At 43.5% G+C, this 12,789-nt stretch overlaps 1 protein-coding gene across 1 annotated transcript in view; it reads left to right on the top strand.

Moving 5' to 3' along the window:
* The window catches only part of APOB (apolipoprotein B), a 42,308-nt gene that overhangs the window by 4,061 nt on the left and 25,458 nt on the right, over positions 1-12,789 (top strand). Inside the window, exons 5-14 of the mRNA XM_021677055.2 lie at positions 2,007-2,160; positions 2,879-3,034; positions 4,413-4,537; positions 5,155-5,240; positions 6,865-7,084; positions 7,809-8,036; positions 10,337-10,454; positions 10,565-10,711; positions 11,795-12,006; positions 12,270-12,507. Coding sequence (XP_021532730.2) covers positions 2,007-2,160; positions 2,879-3,034; positions 4,413-4,537; positions 5,155-5,240; positions 6,865-7,084; positions 7,809-8,036; positions 10,337-10,454; positions 10,565-10,711; positions 11,795-12,006; positions 12,270-12,507 — 1,684 coding nt within the window. The remainder of the gene's footprint in view (positions 1-2,006; positions 2,161-2,878; positions 3,035-4,412; positions 4,538-5,154; positions 5,241-6,864; positions 7,085-7,808; positions 8,037-10,336; positions 10,455-10,564; positions 10,712-11,794; positions 12,007-12,269; positions 12,508-12,789) is intronic.

The following is a 12,789-nucleotide window of genomic DNA, read 5'->3' as shown; positions in this document are numbered from 1 at the left end:
AGGGAGACAGGTGTGGTGGCAGGAGGAAGGAGTGGTTATTTGTTGGTCCTTGGTCTTCTCTAAACACAAAAGAGACTTCTGCTCTTGACAAGGAGGGCTTTCCAAGTTTGCATCTTCATGACTTTAACTGTTTTTTTTTTTTTTTTAAAAGGACATATAATAATTATATGTATTTATTGAGAACATATTGATGTTTTGATATATGTGAGGTATGGTGATCAGATCAGTGTAACTGACATATCCATCATCTCAAACATTTATCATTTCTTCATGTTGGGAACTCTCTGAGAGGGTGTAGGCTGTGGAAGATGAATCCATCTCCTTTTCCTCCTGATGTAACCAGAGTGGCTGCAGCCAGGTCCTCAGAAACTCAGAGAGTCCCCAGTGGGAAATCCCTGAGACCACAGTCAACATGGGCTTCAGCCATGGCCCGACACCATGCAAAAGAGTGACTGACCAACAAATGTATGAAAAGAAGCTCCAAGTCACTGGTAGTCAAGAAATGCAAATTAATGTAACAGCAACGTTTGTTTTTTTTTGTTGTTGTTGTTTTTGTTTTGTTTTTTTGAGACGGAGTCTCTGTCCCCAAGGCTGGAGTGCAGTAGAGTGATCTCAGCTCACTGCGACCTCCGCTTCCCAGGTTTAAGCAATTCTCCTGCCTCAGCCTCCCAAGTAGCTGGGATTACAGGTGCCCAGCACTATGCCCAGCTAATTTTTTTGTATTTTTAGTAGAGACGGGGTTTCATCATGTTGGCCAGGCTGATCTTGAACTCCTGACCTCGTGATTCACCCGCCTCAGCCTCCCAAAGTGCTGGGATTACAGGTGTGAGCCAACAACAAGATATTTATCAGCTTATACCCATCAGCCTGAAAAACTGGAAAACAGTGATAGCACCTGTTGCTGGCAGGCCAATGAGGAAAAGTGTGCCGTCGTGAGCTGCTGGTGGAAATGGGAGCCATCAGGCAATATCTACTCTAATTTAAAATACTTAATTCCCTTTGAGACAGTTATTTTAGTCTCTGGACCTTTAGCCCATGAAAATAAAAACAGTAATGTGTGAAGACAGACAAATAGGGATGTTTGTTTTGGTATTGTTTGTGTGGTTAAAAAAAATCCAGAAAGAGAGAAAGCAAATGCCATCAAATGGGGCAATGTGTGAGTAAATTATATCTAGCCATGGAATGGAATGTTCTGCATGCAGCTTTAAAAAAATCTGTTAGAGCTATACCAAGTGACTCAGAAGGATTTTTGTGAAATATAATTAAGTGCGAAAAACAAGATAAAAGTATGCACAATACAATGCCACTTGTATAAAACAATGACAAAACCTTTGTGTGACTGTGTTTGCACTCACCCATGTTTACAGAGGATTGTGTGAGTGTGCAGAATCAAATGGAGGAACCACTCAGGCGTCCGTATGGGGGAGATGCGCACAGAGGCCGATATGGGTGGGGAACAGAGCAGGGCTGGATGAATCAAGCCAAAAAAAAAAAAAGGAAAAACACAGCTGGACCTGGTGGCTCATGCCTGTAATCCCAGCACTTTGGGAGGCCGAGGCGGCCGGATCACCCCAAGTCAGGAGTTCGAGAGCAACCAGGCCAACGTGGTGAAACCTGTCTCTACTAAAAATACAAAAATTAGCTGAGTGTGATGGCAAATGCCTGTAGTCCTAGCTGCTCTGGAGGCTGATGCAGGAGAATAATTTGATCCTAGGAGGTGCAGGTTGCAGTGAGCCAAGATTATACCACTGCACTTAAGCCCAGTGACAGAGCAAGACTTGGTTAAAAAAAAAAAAAAGAAAGAATCACCAAAACATATGTATGTGTGCATACCTTTTTGAAAATGTATATCTATGTGTAGCTATATTCTATATTTACAAATAAATTATGTCAGAAGAACAATTAGTTAAAATATATATATAAGGAAAGAAACTCTAGTACTACCCAACTTGCTTTCAGTTGTAATGGAGAAGGACATTTCTGTGACCACCCTCTCTCTGGGACAGGTATGAGCTCAAGCTGGCCATTCCAGAAGGGAAGCAAGTTTTCCTTTACCCGGAGAAAGATGAACCTACGCACATCCTCAACATCAAGAGGGGCATCATTTCTGCCCTCCTGGTTCCCTCAGAGACAGAAGAAGCCAAGCAAGTGTTGTTTCTGGTGAGGATTTAGAAAGCTGATAGCAGTGGCCCTTGAAACTCATCTTCATGTGTTAAAAGTCCCACCACGTACAAAGCAGATCGTGAGTCAGCTCCATGGCTAGTTACATAGGAGGCCCTGGATTGCCATGAAATACTGGTGCCCGAGGTTCCTCCTGTCCCTTGGGCTCACTGACAGATCATCCCAAGCAGGCTGATCAGGTTGGGTCTAATTTTAAAACAGTTGAGGAGTCAGTTGAGGAGTCCTGACCACTGCACCCCTGCTTTTATTTGATGCTGTTTGCCTGTGTTTACTGGGTTATAGTGTAACATAGTAAATCCTTTGTATATTTTAAACACCAAAAATAATGGGATCTGTTGCCAGTCTCTTTTAAGAATTTCAGGTTTCATTCTGAGACAGAATTCATTTCACCTCAGTCCTGTGAGCACTTTTGTGCCCATATCTTGTTCTAGTTTCTACACGACACCATCCTTGGAGAAGACAGCGACGTATCCCGCAGAGGCCTTTCTGCAGACCCACCCTTAACTGGTTTTCCCTCTCCCAACTTGGGCTGGCCAGGCACTAGCAAGAACACACTCTGCATAGGAGGAAGAAGAAAGTCCCTCCCAAAGCTAGATTCCTTCTGTCTTTTCTCCCAGGATCCCCACCCCATCCTTCCCAAGTACCTAAGGATGTTTCCCATGTTGAATGCACATGGCTACATCTTCTGCCCCCATAGGATACCGTGTATGGAAACTGCTCCACTGACTTTACCGTCAAGACAAGGAAGGGCAACGTGGCAACAGAAATATCCACTGAAAGAGACCTGGGACGGTGTGATCGCTTCAAGCCCATCAGCACAAGCACCAGCCCGCTTGCTCTCATCAAAGGCATCGTAAGTCCCACGTCAGCACTGTCATGAACACCAGGCAGCATCCTCTTATTAATAAAATTCCAGAATGCTTGAGCTAGTGGGGACATTTGAGGACAGGCTGTCCAGCCTGTTTTTTACACAGACTACAGATAGGACACTGAGCAGGCATGGGACAGACTGCCCAGGCTTCATGACCTAGGATCAGTTGAGCCAAGACTTGAGTCAGGCTCCTCCCTCCCAGCCCAGAGCTCTGTCTTTCCTTCTGTCCTTCTGTCACTGGCACCAAACCACTTTAACTCTCATCACTTGAGAGTAATGACTGCCCATTTCTCAGAAGGCTCCGGGGCTAGATGTAGGGAAGCAAAACCACCTGCTATTCCTTCCTGCACAAGGACTCCTTGTGCCAGCTCCAAGCCTCTGGCCTTTGAAGAAGTCCCAAGACCTTTGTTCTCCTCCTCTCCCTCATCCCATGAAGTGGAGTCACTTAGAGTGCTCCAGCTTCTTGTCCTTTCACCCCAAGTACCACCCTGACCAAACATGGCCCCTCTGTCTCCAGCCCAGAACACCCTCTCCTCTCTGTTAACTGGGGCCATGAAGCACCATATTACCTGACCCCTGCAATATCTTCCAGATATGAGCCCCAGGCTGTCTCACTAAACATGAAGAACTTGAGTGGTCACTGTCATGCCTGGCACTGTTCCTGATCATTGTCCTTGGGGCTGAAAACAGGGAGTCTGATGACCACAAGGGCCACAGTCAGAAGAGGATGATGCACTGGCTTAGGGGTCTTTTCTGAGCATCTGTTGTGTGCTCAACCCCACTCTGGGCAGTGCCGAGGACGGGACAGTGGTAGATGAACCATAGACCTTCCCCTCAGGATGCTTCCAGTCTAATGTAAGAGCCAGGTCAATAAAGTATACATGCTATACTCAATAAGGTGATAAGCTGAGCAGCGCAGGCAAGAAGTCCTGGGCCTGACCAGGAAGGAGAAAGTATTATTCATGTAGCTCAATGGGCAATGTTTCATGGAGGACGTGAAGCATGAACCTGAAAAATGCGAAGGATGTGTAAATGAAAGAGACACGTAAGAATGGGCTTCTGGGCAAAGAAAACTTATGAGCAGGTGTGTGAGGGGCTCTGTGGTGGGATGGACATGTGGAGGATAAAAGTATAGACTTTGTCTATTGGGGATGGAAAAAGAGGAGTCTACAGCTTGACTCAGCTTTGGGGATGTCGACTTGTTGCACCCCCTGGTCTAAATGTCAGGTACCCAGTTCTCTTCTTTCTCTGAGTTTATCTAGTGGTACAGGACTCCTGCTCCCTTCTACCTTAAAGGTAAATGCTTTTGACAGAAGCCACAGGGGCTGATCAAAATGCTTGCCTCCAATCTCATTCACAGACCCGCCCCTTGTCAACTCTGATCAGCAGCAGCCAGTCCTGCCAGTACACCCTGGATGCCAAGAGGAAGCATGTGGCTGAAGCCATCTGCAAGGAGCAACACCTGTTCCTGCCTTTCTCCTACAAGTAGGTCACCTGATGCACCCCTGATTTGTCATTTGATGGGTCAGTGAGAGCTGAACGCTTCTCAAGTGCCCTGTTCAGGCAAAGCTGTGCCTGGGAGGGAGGTATGGAAAGGGATAAAATGCAACCCATTTCTGTCCTCCTTTTTAAGCCAACAGGCCATTTGGCAGAAAAGTCCTAGGCATGCAAAACAATCCAAGACCAATTAAAGATATCTAAGACCCAGTCTTTAAGGGCTGTAGATCCAGAAAACTTGGGGATCATTGCAGGGGACCCTGGTTAGAAAAGGTTTCATGGAAGATTTGGGATTTTGACTGGAAACTTGTGTATCCAAATCCACTTGCTATATTCTTGGCTCTATGCTGTGGAAGATACAAAAGAATTTCGAGACATTGCACTCGTTCCTACCCTCTAGCCACTTCAGACTAGTGGAGAGTATAAGGCACACATGTCCTTTTGATGGGAGGATGACTAGCATGACCAGGAGGAGGTGGATGTTATTCATTCAGGGCTAACAATGACTGGATTTACCCATGCTTTGAAAGATGGGTAAGCATTCTGCATGGAAAGAATGGTATGTTCTGGCCACCCCTGGCATGATGCGCTTCCTTGGTTACCAGGAATAAGTATGGGATGATGACACAAGTGACACAGACTTTGAAACTGGAAGACATGCCAAAGATCAACAGCCGCTTCTTTGGTGAAGGTAAGACTTTCTGTCTGTATAGTTGCTGGAAAATCTGCTCAAGATGTGCCAATTGTGGCTTAGCCACTTGCCAGGCCCTGTTAAATGTCTGCTAAGAAGTGATATGCACACTGGTGTTCCGGCTACCTCTAGTGAGAAAGCAAACTCATCTCAGGATGTCAAGTTGCAATGGCATAAAAAAAGTTCTCAATGCTACCTTGGTGTCTGTAAATAGAAAACTGGAACCCTAGGTTTAACATGACATATTTGGTAGAATTGACATCACCCATCCTGTGATAAGACCTGGAGCTGCCCCGTACAAGGTGGACCAAGTGGGAGACCACCTTCAGAGTCCGGCTTAGGAGTCTTTTCTGAGCATCTGCTATGTGCTCAACCCCACTCTGGGCGTCACTGAGGAAGGGACAGTGGCAGGTGAACCATGGACCTTCCCCTCAGGATGCTTCCAGTCTAATGCTGGAGCCGGGTCAATAAAGTATACATGGTATACTTGATAAGATGATAAGCTGAGCAGTGCAGACAAGAAGTCCTGGGCCTGACCAGGAAAAAGAAAGTATTATTCATGTAGCTCAATGGCAATATTTCATGGAGGATATGGAGCCGGAACCTGTAAAATGCAAAGGATGCGTAAATGAAAGAGACACGTAAGAATGGGCTTCTGGGCAAAGAAAACCTACTGAGCAGTTGTGTGAGGGGCTCTGTGGTGGGATGGGCATGTGGAGTTAGTCTTTGGAGGTAGAAGGGACTTTAGCGATCTTGAATCCAACCCTGACCCAGCATTGTATTGTATTTATATCTGCCCAAATTATTTCTTGTGCATTACATCATAGTCCTTTTTGTTCATAGCAATCTGTGATGTCAGGTGGTAGAGACGTGATTTTATACCCATTCTACAGAGGGGAAAGTGACACATAGAGAGGCTTAGAGCTTGATGTAGTCAAGGTCACAGAATATTAGAGGGGGCAAATTAAGTGCCCAGGTGTAACCTAAGCCAGGACTCTTCTCATTACACCACACCTCCATGATGACTTTTACCTCTCTTCCTGGCATAGGTCACAGCAGGTGATAGAGGGGATGCAAAAGTGTTACCCCTCCCCACAAGCTGCTGGTAGACCCAATTAGAAGAAATGGTGGTGAGCACCTATGTGCCTGGTCCCAGTTGTAACCATGTTAACAGCAGCACCTCCTCACCAGTTCTTTCAAGCTAAGGGTAATCTGATGATAGACTCGGACAAGTCTGGATTCCACTTTAGCTCTACCTCTTAACCCTGAGAGCTCTTGGGAAACATAAGTTGCTCATCTCTGGGTATCATCTCTGGAACTCAGAGCTGAGATTCAGGGATGAGCAATTTACATTGCCAAAAACTCTGTGAGTCTCAGAAGCAAGGCTGAATTTATCTTTAAATTGAACAATAATACCAGCCCACAGGGATAGGATGATGAGTCAGTGAAAACAATTAAGTCAGTCATCTATGGCAGAGCCAGATCTAACAGGCATTGAATACAGGATAGTTTTCTTCTCTTTTCCCCTGTGCTGATACTCCACAATTTCCAGCTTCCAGTAGACAAAGATATGGTTGAGATAAAGAAGTGAGCTAGAGTACTTTTGACACTTTCCAACTTCCAGGTACTAACAAGATGGGTCTCGCCTTTGAGAGCACCAAATCCACATCACCTCCAAAGCAGGCCGAAGCTGTTTTGAAGACTCTTCAGGAACTGAAAAAACTAACCGTCTCTGAGCAAAATTCCCAGAGAGCTAATCTCTTCAATATGCTGGTCACTGAGTTGAGAGGCCTCAGTGATGAGGCAGTCACATCTCTCTTGCCACAGCTGATCGAGGTGTCCAGGTATTTAATGCTTATAGCTCAATGTTTTTTATAAAACTGATGGTAACTGGCTGAACTTTCAAACCTTGGTCAAATGGAGAATCTCAGGGACCATTTAGATATCAATCCAGTTAATCAATTAGTCAATCAGTTCATGACTGCTGGATAGAGAAATATCAGCTGATGTGCTAAGAGTTTCATGAAACACACACACACATGCACACAATATTCAAGGCAGCTATGTATTCGTGTGTTAAAATAGAAGGGGAATGGTTCCCTCATTTTGACGGATATCGCTGAATTCCTAGTTCTATTGCAGGTGCTCTCTGGAAGCTTATAGGCTGGTGGAGAGAGAACTCAGGCAAACAATAGAATATGATTTATCTAAGCTTCAAGGCACTGGCTTTAAGTGCCACGAAGGTCAGAGAAGGGACTGAGGCCAGGACCCAGCTAATGTTAGCCAGGCATGTTCTGTGTGCTGACCAAAGGACAGTAGTAAAAGTCTTCCTGTAGCGACAGATCCACGGTTCCCTCTTGGGGCTTTCCTCAATGCGGCTTCTCCTGTGGGTAATATTCCTAGGCAAGGCATCATGGTTCTGAGCTCTAAGTTGGGTTTTGAAAGATGGTTAGATTTGAATAGTGAATGAGGGCATTAAGGGCTCTCCTGGCAGAGGACACACCATGAGCAATATTTCACCTGCCCTGAAGGTGGTCTGTATAACTTTATCCATGTCTTTCTTCTCAGCCCCATCACTTTACAAGCCTTGGTTCAGTGTGGACGGCCCCAGTGCTACACTCACATCCTCCAGTGGCTGAGTAGTGTGCATGCCAACCCCCTTCTGATAGATGTTGTCACCTACCTGGTGGCCCTGATCCCCGAGCCCTCGGCACAGCAGCTGCGAGAGATCTTCAACACGGCGAGGGAGCAGCGCAGCCGAGCCACCTTGTATGCGCTGAGCCACGTGGTCAACAAGTGAGTTTCAGGCCGTGTTTCTCCTCTGAGGAGCAGAGGAACATCTCGCACCTCTGTGCATCTCTGTATTAAAATGGAACCCCTCCTTCCACTTTCAAACTCTGCTCCTTCCTCTTTGTTTTTTTCTTGACTATTTTTGGGGTAATTACCTTAAATAAGAAGTCAGCAAACACTATTCAAATTTTTAAAAATATTTTTCCTACATTGCATTATAAAAGTTTTTGAACATAGGTCAGTTGACAGATTATATAGGGAAAACCCCTAGAAAACCAGCTATATCCTACCAATTAAGTGTGACTATATTTGCTTTTTTGCATATACATAGATCTATTAATTTACCTTATTATCTGAAGCACTTCGAAGTAAATTGCAAACATCAACACACTTTCCCCTAAGTACTTCAGCAAGCATATTATTAACTTCACTTCAATATTAGTTAGCAGTTTTTTCTCTATTTATTTATTTATTTTTGGAGATAGTCTCTCTGTGTCACCCAGACTGGAGTGCAGAGGTGCAGTCACAGCTCACTGCAGCCTCAAATTCCCGGGCTCAAGTGATCCTCCCACCTCAGCCTCCTGAGTAGCTGGGACCGCAGGCGCGTGCTACCTACCATGCCCGGCTAATTTTTGTATTTTTGGTAGAGACAGGGTTTTACCATGTTACTCAGGCTGACAGTTTTTTCTTTTGATGAAATTGTTTTCCTTTTATTTTTAAAATTTTTATATAAATGTATGTGGTACAAGCGTAATTTTGTTACATGAATAGATTTCGTAGTAGTTAAGTCAGGGCCTTTAGGGTATCCATCATCCAGATGACATATAGTGTACCCATTAAGTAATTTCTCATCCTCCATCTCCCTCCATTCCCCACCTTCTGAGTCTCCATTGTCTATCATTCCACACTCTATGTCCTTGTGTGCACATTATTTAGCTCCCACTCATAAGTGACAATATGCATTATTAGTCTATGACTGTCCCGTTTCACTTAAGATAATGACCTTCAGTTCCACTCATGTTGCTGCAAATAACTTGATTTTATTCTTTATATGGCTGAATAGTATTTTATCACCTATACAGTCCACATTTTTAATCCAGTCGTCCATTGATGAACACTTTGGTTGATTCCATGTCTTTCCTATTATGAATAGTGCTGCGATCAACATGTGGATGCAGGTATCATTTGGATATAATGATTTCTTTTCCTTTCAGTATATACCCAGTAGTGGGATTGCTGGATTCATTGGTAGTTCTATTTTTGGTTCTTTGAGAAATTTCTGTATTGTTTTCAATACAGGTTATACTAATTTACAATCCCGTCAACAGTGTTTAACTGTTCCCTTTTCTCTATATCCTCACCAACGTCTGTTATTTTTTGTTTTTGAATAATGGCCCTCCTGACTGTTGTAGGATGTTATCTCATTGTGGTTTTAATTTATATTTCTCCAATGATCAGTGATGTTAAGCATTTTTTTCATACGCCTATTGCCATTTGTATGTCTTCTTTTGAAAAAATGTCTATTCATGTCCTTTGCCCACTTTTTAATGGGATTATTTGGGGGATTTTTTGTTGAGTTGTTTGAGTTCCTTGTAAATTCTGGATATTAGTCCCCACTGGATGAATAGTTTGCAAATCTGTTCTCCCATTCTGCAGGTCGTCCACCATGTTGATTATTTGTTCTGCTGTGCAGACTTTTTTTAGTTTAATTAAGTTCTATTTGTCTATTTTTGTTTTTGTTGTCTTTGCCCTTGAGGTCTTAATCATGAATTCTTTGTCTAGGCTAATGTCCAGAGAGAAGGTTTCCCTAGATTTTCTTCTCATATTTTTATAGTTTCAGGTCTTACATTTAAGCCTTTGATCCATCTTGAGTTGATTTTTGTATATGGTGACAGATAGGAATCCAGTTTTATTCTTCTGCATATGGCAATCCAACTTTCCCAGCACCATTTATTGAAAAGGGTGTCCTTTCCCTAGTGTATGTTTTTGTCAATTTTGTTAAAAATCCATTGACTCTAAATATGTGGCTTTATTTCTGGGTTCACTATTCTGTTCATTGATCTATGTGCCTATTTTTATGCCAGTACAATGCTTGTTTAGATTACTATAGCCTTGAAGCATAATTTGAAGTCAGGTAACGTGATGCCTCCAGCTCTGTTCTTTTTGCTTAAGATTGCTTCAGCTATTCAGGCTCTTTTTGGATTTCACATGAATTCTATAATTATTTTTTCTAATTCACAAGTTTAGATTTTAAGACAAACCTAACTGTGCTTACTGATTCCTGACTGTCTTCTCTTATCCTGTAGCTATCATAAGACAAACCCTACAGGGACCCAGGAACTGCTGGACGTTGCTAATTACCTGATGGAACAGATTCAAGATGACTGCACTGGGAATGAAGATTACACCTATTTGATTCTGCGGGTAATCTGTCTTTTATATGACATACATCATTTCAGAAGCGCTTTTCCTGGATACCTTTTACTTCTCTCTCCTACACCCTGACAGGTTCTTGTTTCTTTTCTTCAATGCAGGTCATTGGAAATATGGGTCAAACCATGGAGCGGTTAACTCCAGAACTCAAGTCTTCAATCCTGAAATGTGTCCAAAGTACAAAGCCATCACTGATGATTCAGAAAGCTGCCATCCAGGCCCTGCGGAAAATGGAGCTTAAAGACAAGGTAAAGTCCACAAGAAGAGGTCTGAAAGTGAAAGTTTATAAACAAGGATTTGGAAGGTACTAGGGGAATGAGATTCTAAACTTCATCTACTGACTTGATTCTGTTGCTTTTCTTTTTGCCTTTCTTTCTTTTCCTTTCTTTTCTTCTTTCCTTCTTTTTCTATTTTTTTGAGATGTAGTCTCTCTCTGTTGCCCAGGCTGGAGTGCAGTGGCAGGATCTTGGCTCACTGCAGCTTCCACCTCCTAGGTTCAAGCAATTCTCCCTTCCTCAGGCTGCTGAGTAGCTGAGGTTACAGGCACCCACCACTATGCCTGGCTAATTTTTGTATTTTTTAGTAGAGACAGGGTTTTTCCATGTTTGCCAGACTGGTCTTAAACTCCTGACATCAGGTGATCTGCTCGCCTCATCCTCCCAAAGTGCTGGGATTACAGGCATGAGCCACTATACCTGGCCTCTGCTGTTTTCTAATTGCCAATTCTAACAGGCCTATTGACTTGACTACCTAGCAGTATGTGACATGAGAGAAATACTTGACCTTGCTGCTATGTCAACATGCAGAATGTGAGATGTTTTTGCCACCTACCGTCTGCCTACAAGATTGACCATCCCTCTCATCAAGGAAAAACATGCTTAATTTCCCCCCGATAACCTTAGGCTAGGATAGTCAGGTTGGCCCCTCCTTAGATGGCAATGACTCCAGAGCTTTGGAAACTACCTTATTTATTAGCCCCAAACTCTTACTATCCCTTTTCATCTTGACCCTCACATTGAAATAACTTGTGTTAAAACAACTTTATTTTCACTTAGTAGTGGATCTCCAAACAAATCATAACTTGGCCATAATTTATGTGTTTTAATGCAATTGAATTCAACAGGTATTCTATAGGCATCTTCTGGGAATCCTTACTTGATAGTATTCTAGGGAACACTGGCAAGAATATTCAATACCAGCATTTGAAGAGTGATTACAGAGAAATTAAACTTGTGCTTAAGAAGGAGCTAGCAGACCATGCCAGTGTTTGCCAGGGCTGTTTTGTGTTCTGACCACAGGACATTGATAACCATCCCCTCTTTTGACTGCAGGACCAGGAGGTCCTTCTTCAGACTTTCCTTGATAGTGCTTCTCCAGGAGATAAGCGACTGGCTGCCTATCTCATGCTGATGAGGGATCCTTCACAGGCAGATATTAACACAATTGTCCAACTTCTACCACGGGAACAGAATGAGCAAGTGAAGAACTATGTGGCTTCCCATATTGCCAACATCTTGAACTCAGAAGAACTATATATCCAAGAGTAAGTAAGAGTAATTTTCCCCCGTATACCACTGAGGGCCCTGAGCTGGAATTCCAACCCTAGGTTTTGGCATAGTCACTGCCTGCCCTTGCTTCTGAAACAAACCTTGTCCAAGTGTGTAGCAGATCCAGACCCAAAGCCTTGGGGTAAATGAAATTCGGACATTTTGGTGATGATTGGAAATCCATATTTACTTGGGGGGTGCAAGAGTCAAAAGATAATAACGTGGTGTGTCAGCTCGAAACATACTTCTTCTCATCTAGTCTGAAAGAGTTAGTGAAAGAAGCTCTGAAAGAATCTCAACTTCCAACTGTCATGGACTTCAGAAAATTTTCTCGGAACTATCAGCTCTCCAAATCTGTTTCTCTTCCGTCACTTGACTCAGCCTCAGCCAAAATCGAAGGGAATCTTATATTTGATCCAAATAATTACCTTCCTAAAGAAAGCATGCTGAAAACTACCCTCACTGTCTTTGGATTTGCTCCAGCTGACCTCTTCGAGGTAAGTATGAAGAGTTCAAAGTTCTCTAGCCCATTTTGTACAGCATCACAAACAGAGAGTCCTGGGAGCCAGGAGCCAGCTAGGGAGAAACAAGAACCACCAGGCACTTCCTACCATCACTCTGAGGCATTCTTCTTTCCCTCCTTCCCCACCTTCCTTTCTCCCCACTAGAGGTCACCTGCAGTATGACTTCTTAGCATTAATAGAAATGCAGATGTTTCTGGGACGTCTTTAAGTACCAAAACCAAGGAAGTATATGTGCTGCCTAGTCAGATCTGCTTC

Source organism: Aotus nancymaae, unplaced genomic scaffold (assembly GCF_030222135.1).
Source record: "Aotus nancymaae isolate 86718 unplaced genomic scaffold, 86718_ANA_hifiasm-v0.15.2.pri h1tg000057l, whole genome shotgun sequence".
NCBI classification, from domain to species: domain Eukaryota; kingdom Metazoa; phylum Chordata; class Mammalia; order Primates; family Aotidae; genus Aotus; species Aotus nancymaae.
Note: the sequence above shows the minus strand (reverse complement) of the source record. Positions and strands in the feature narration are given on the sequence as shown.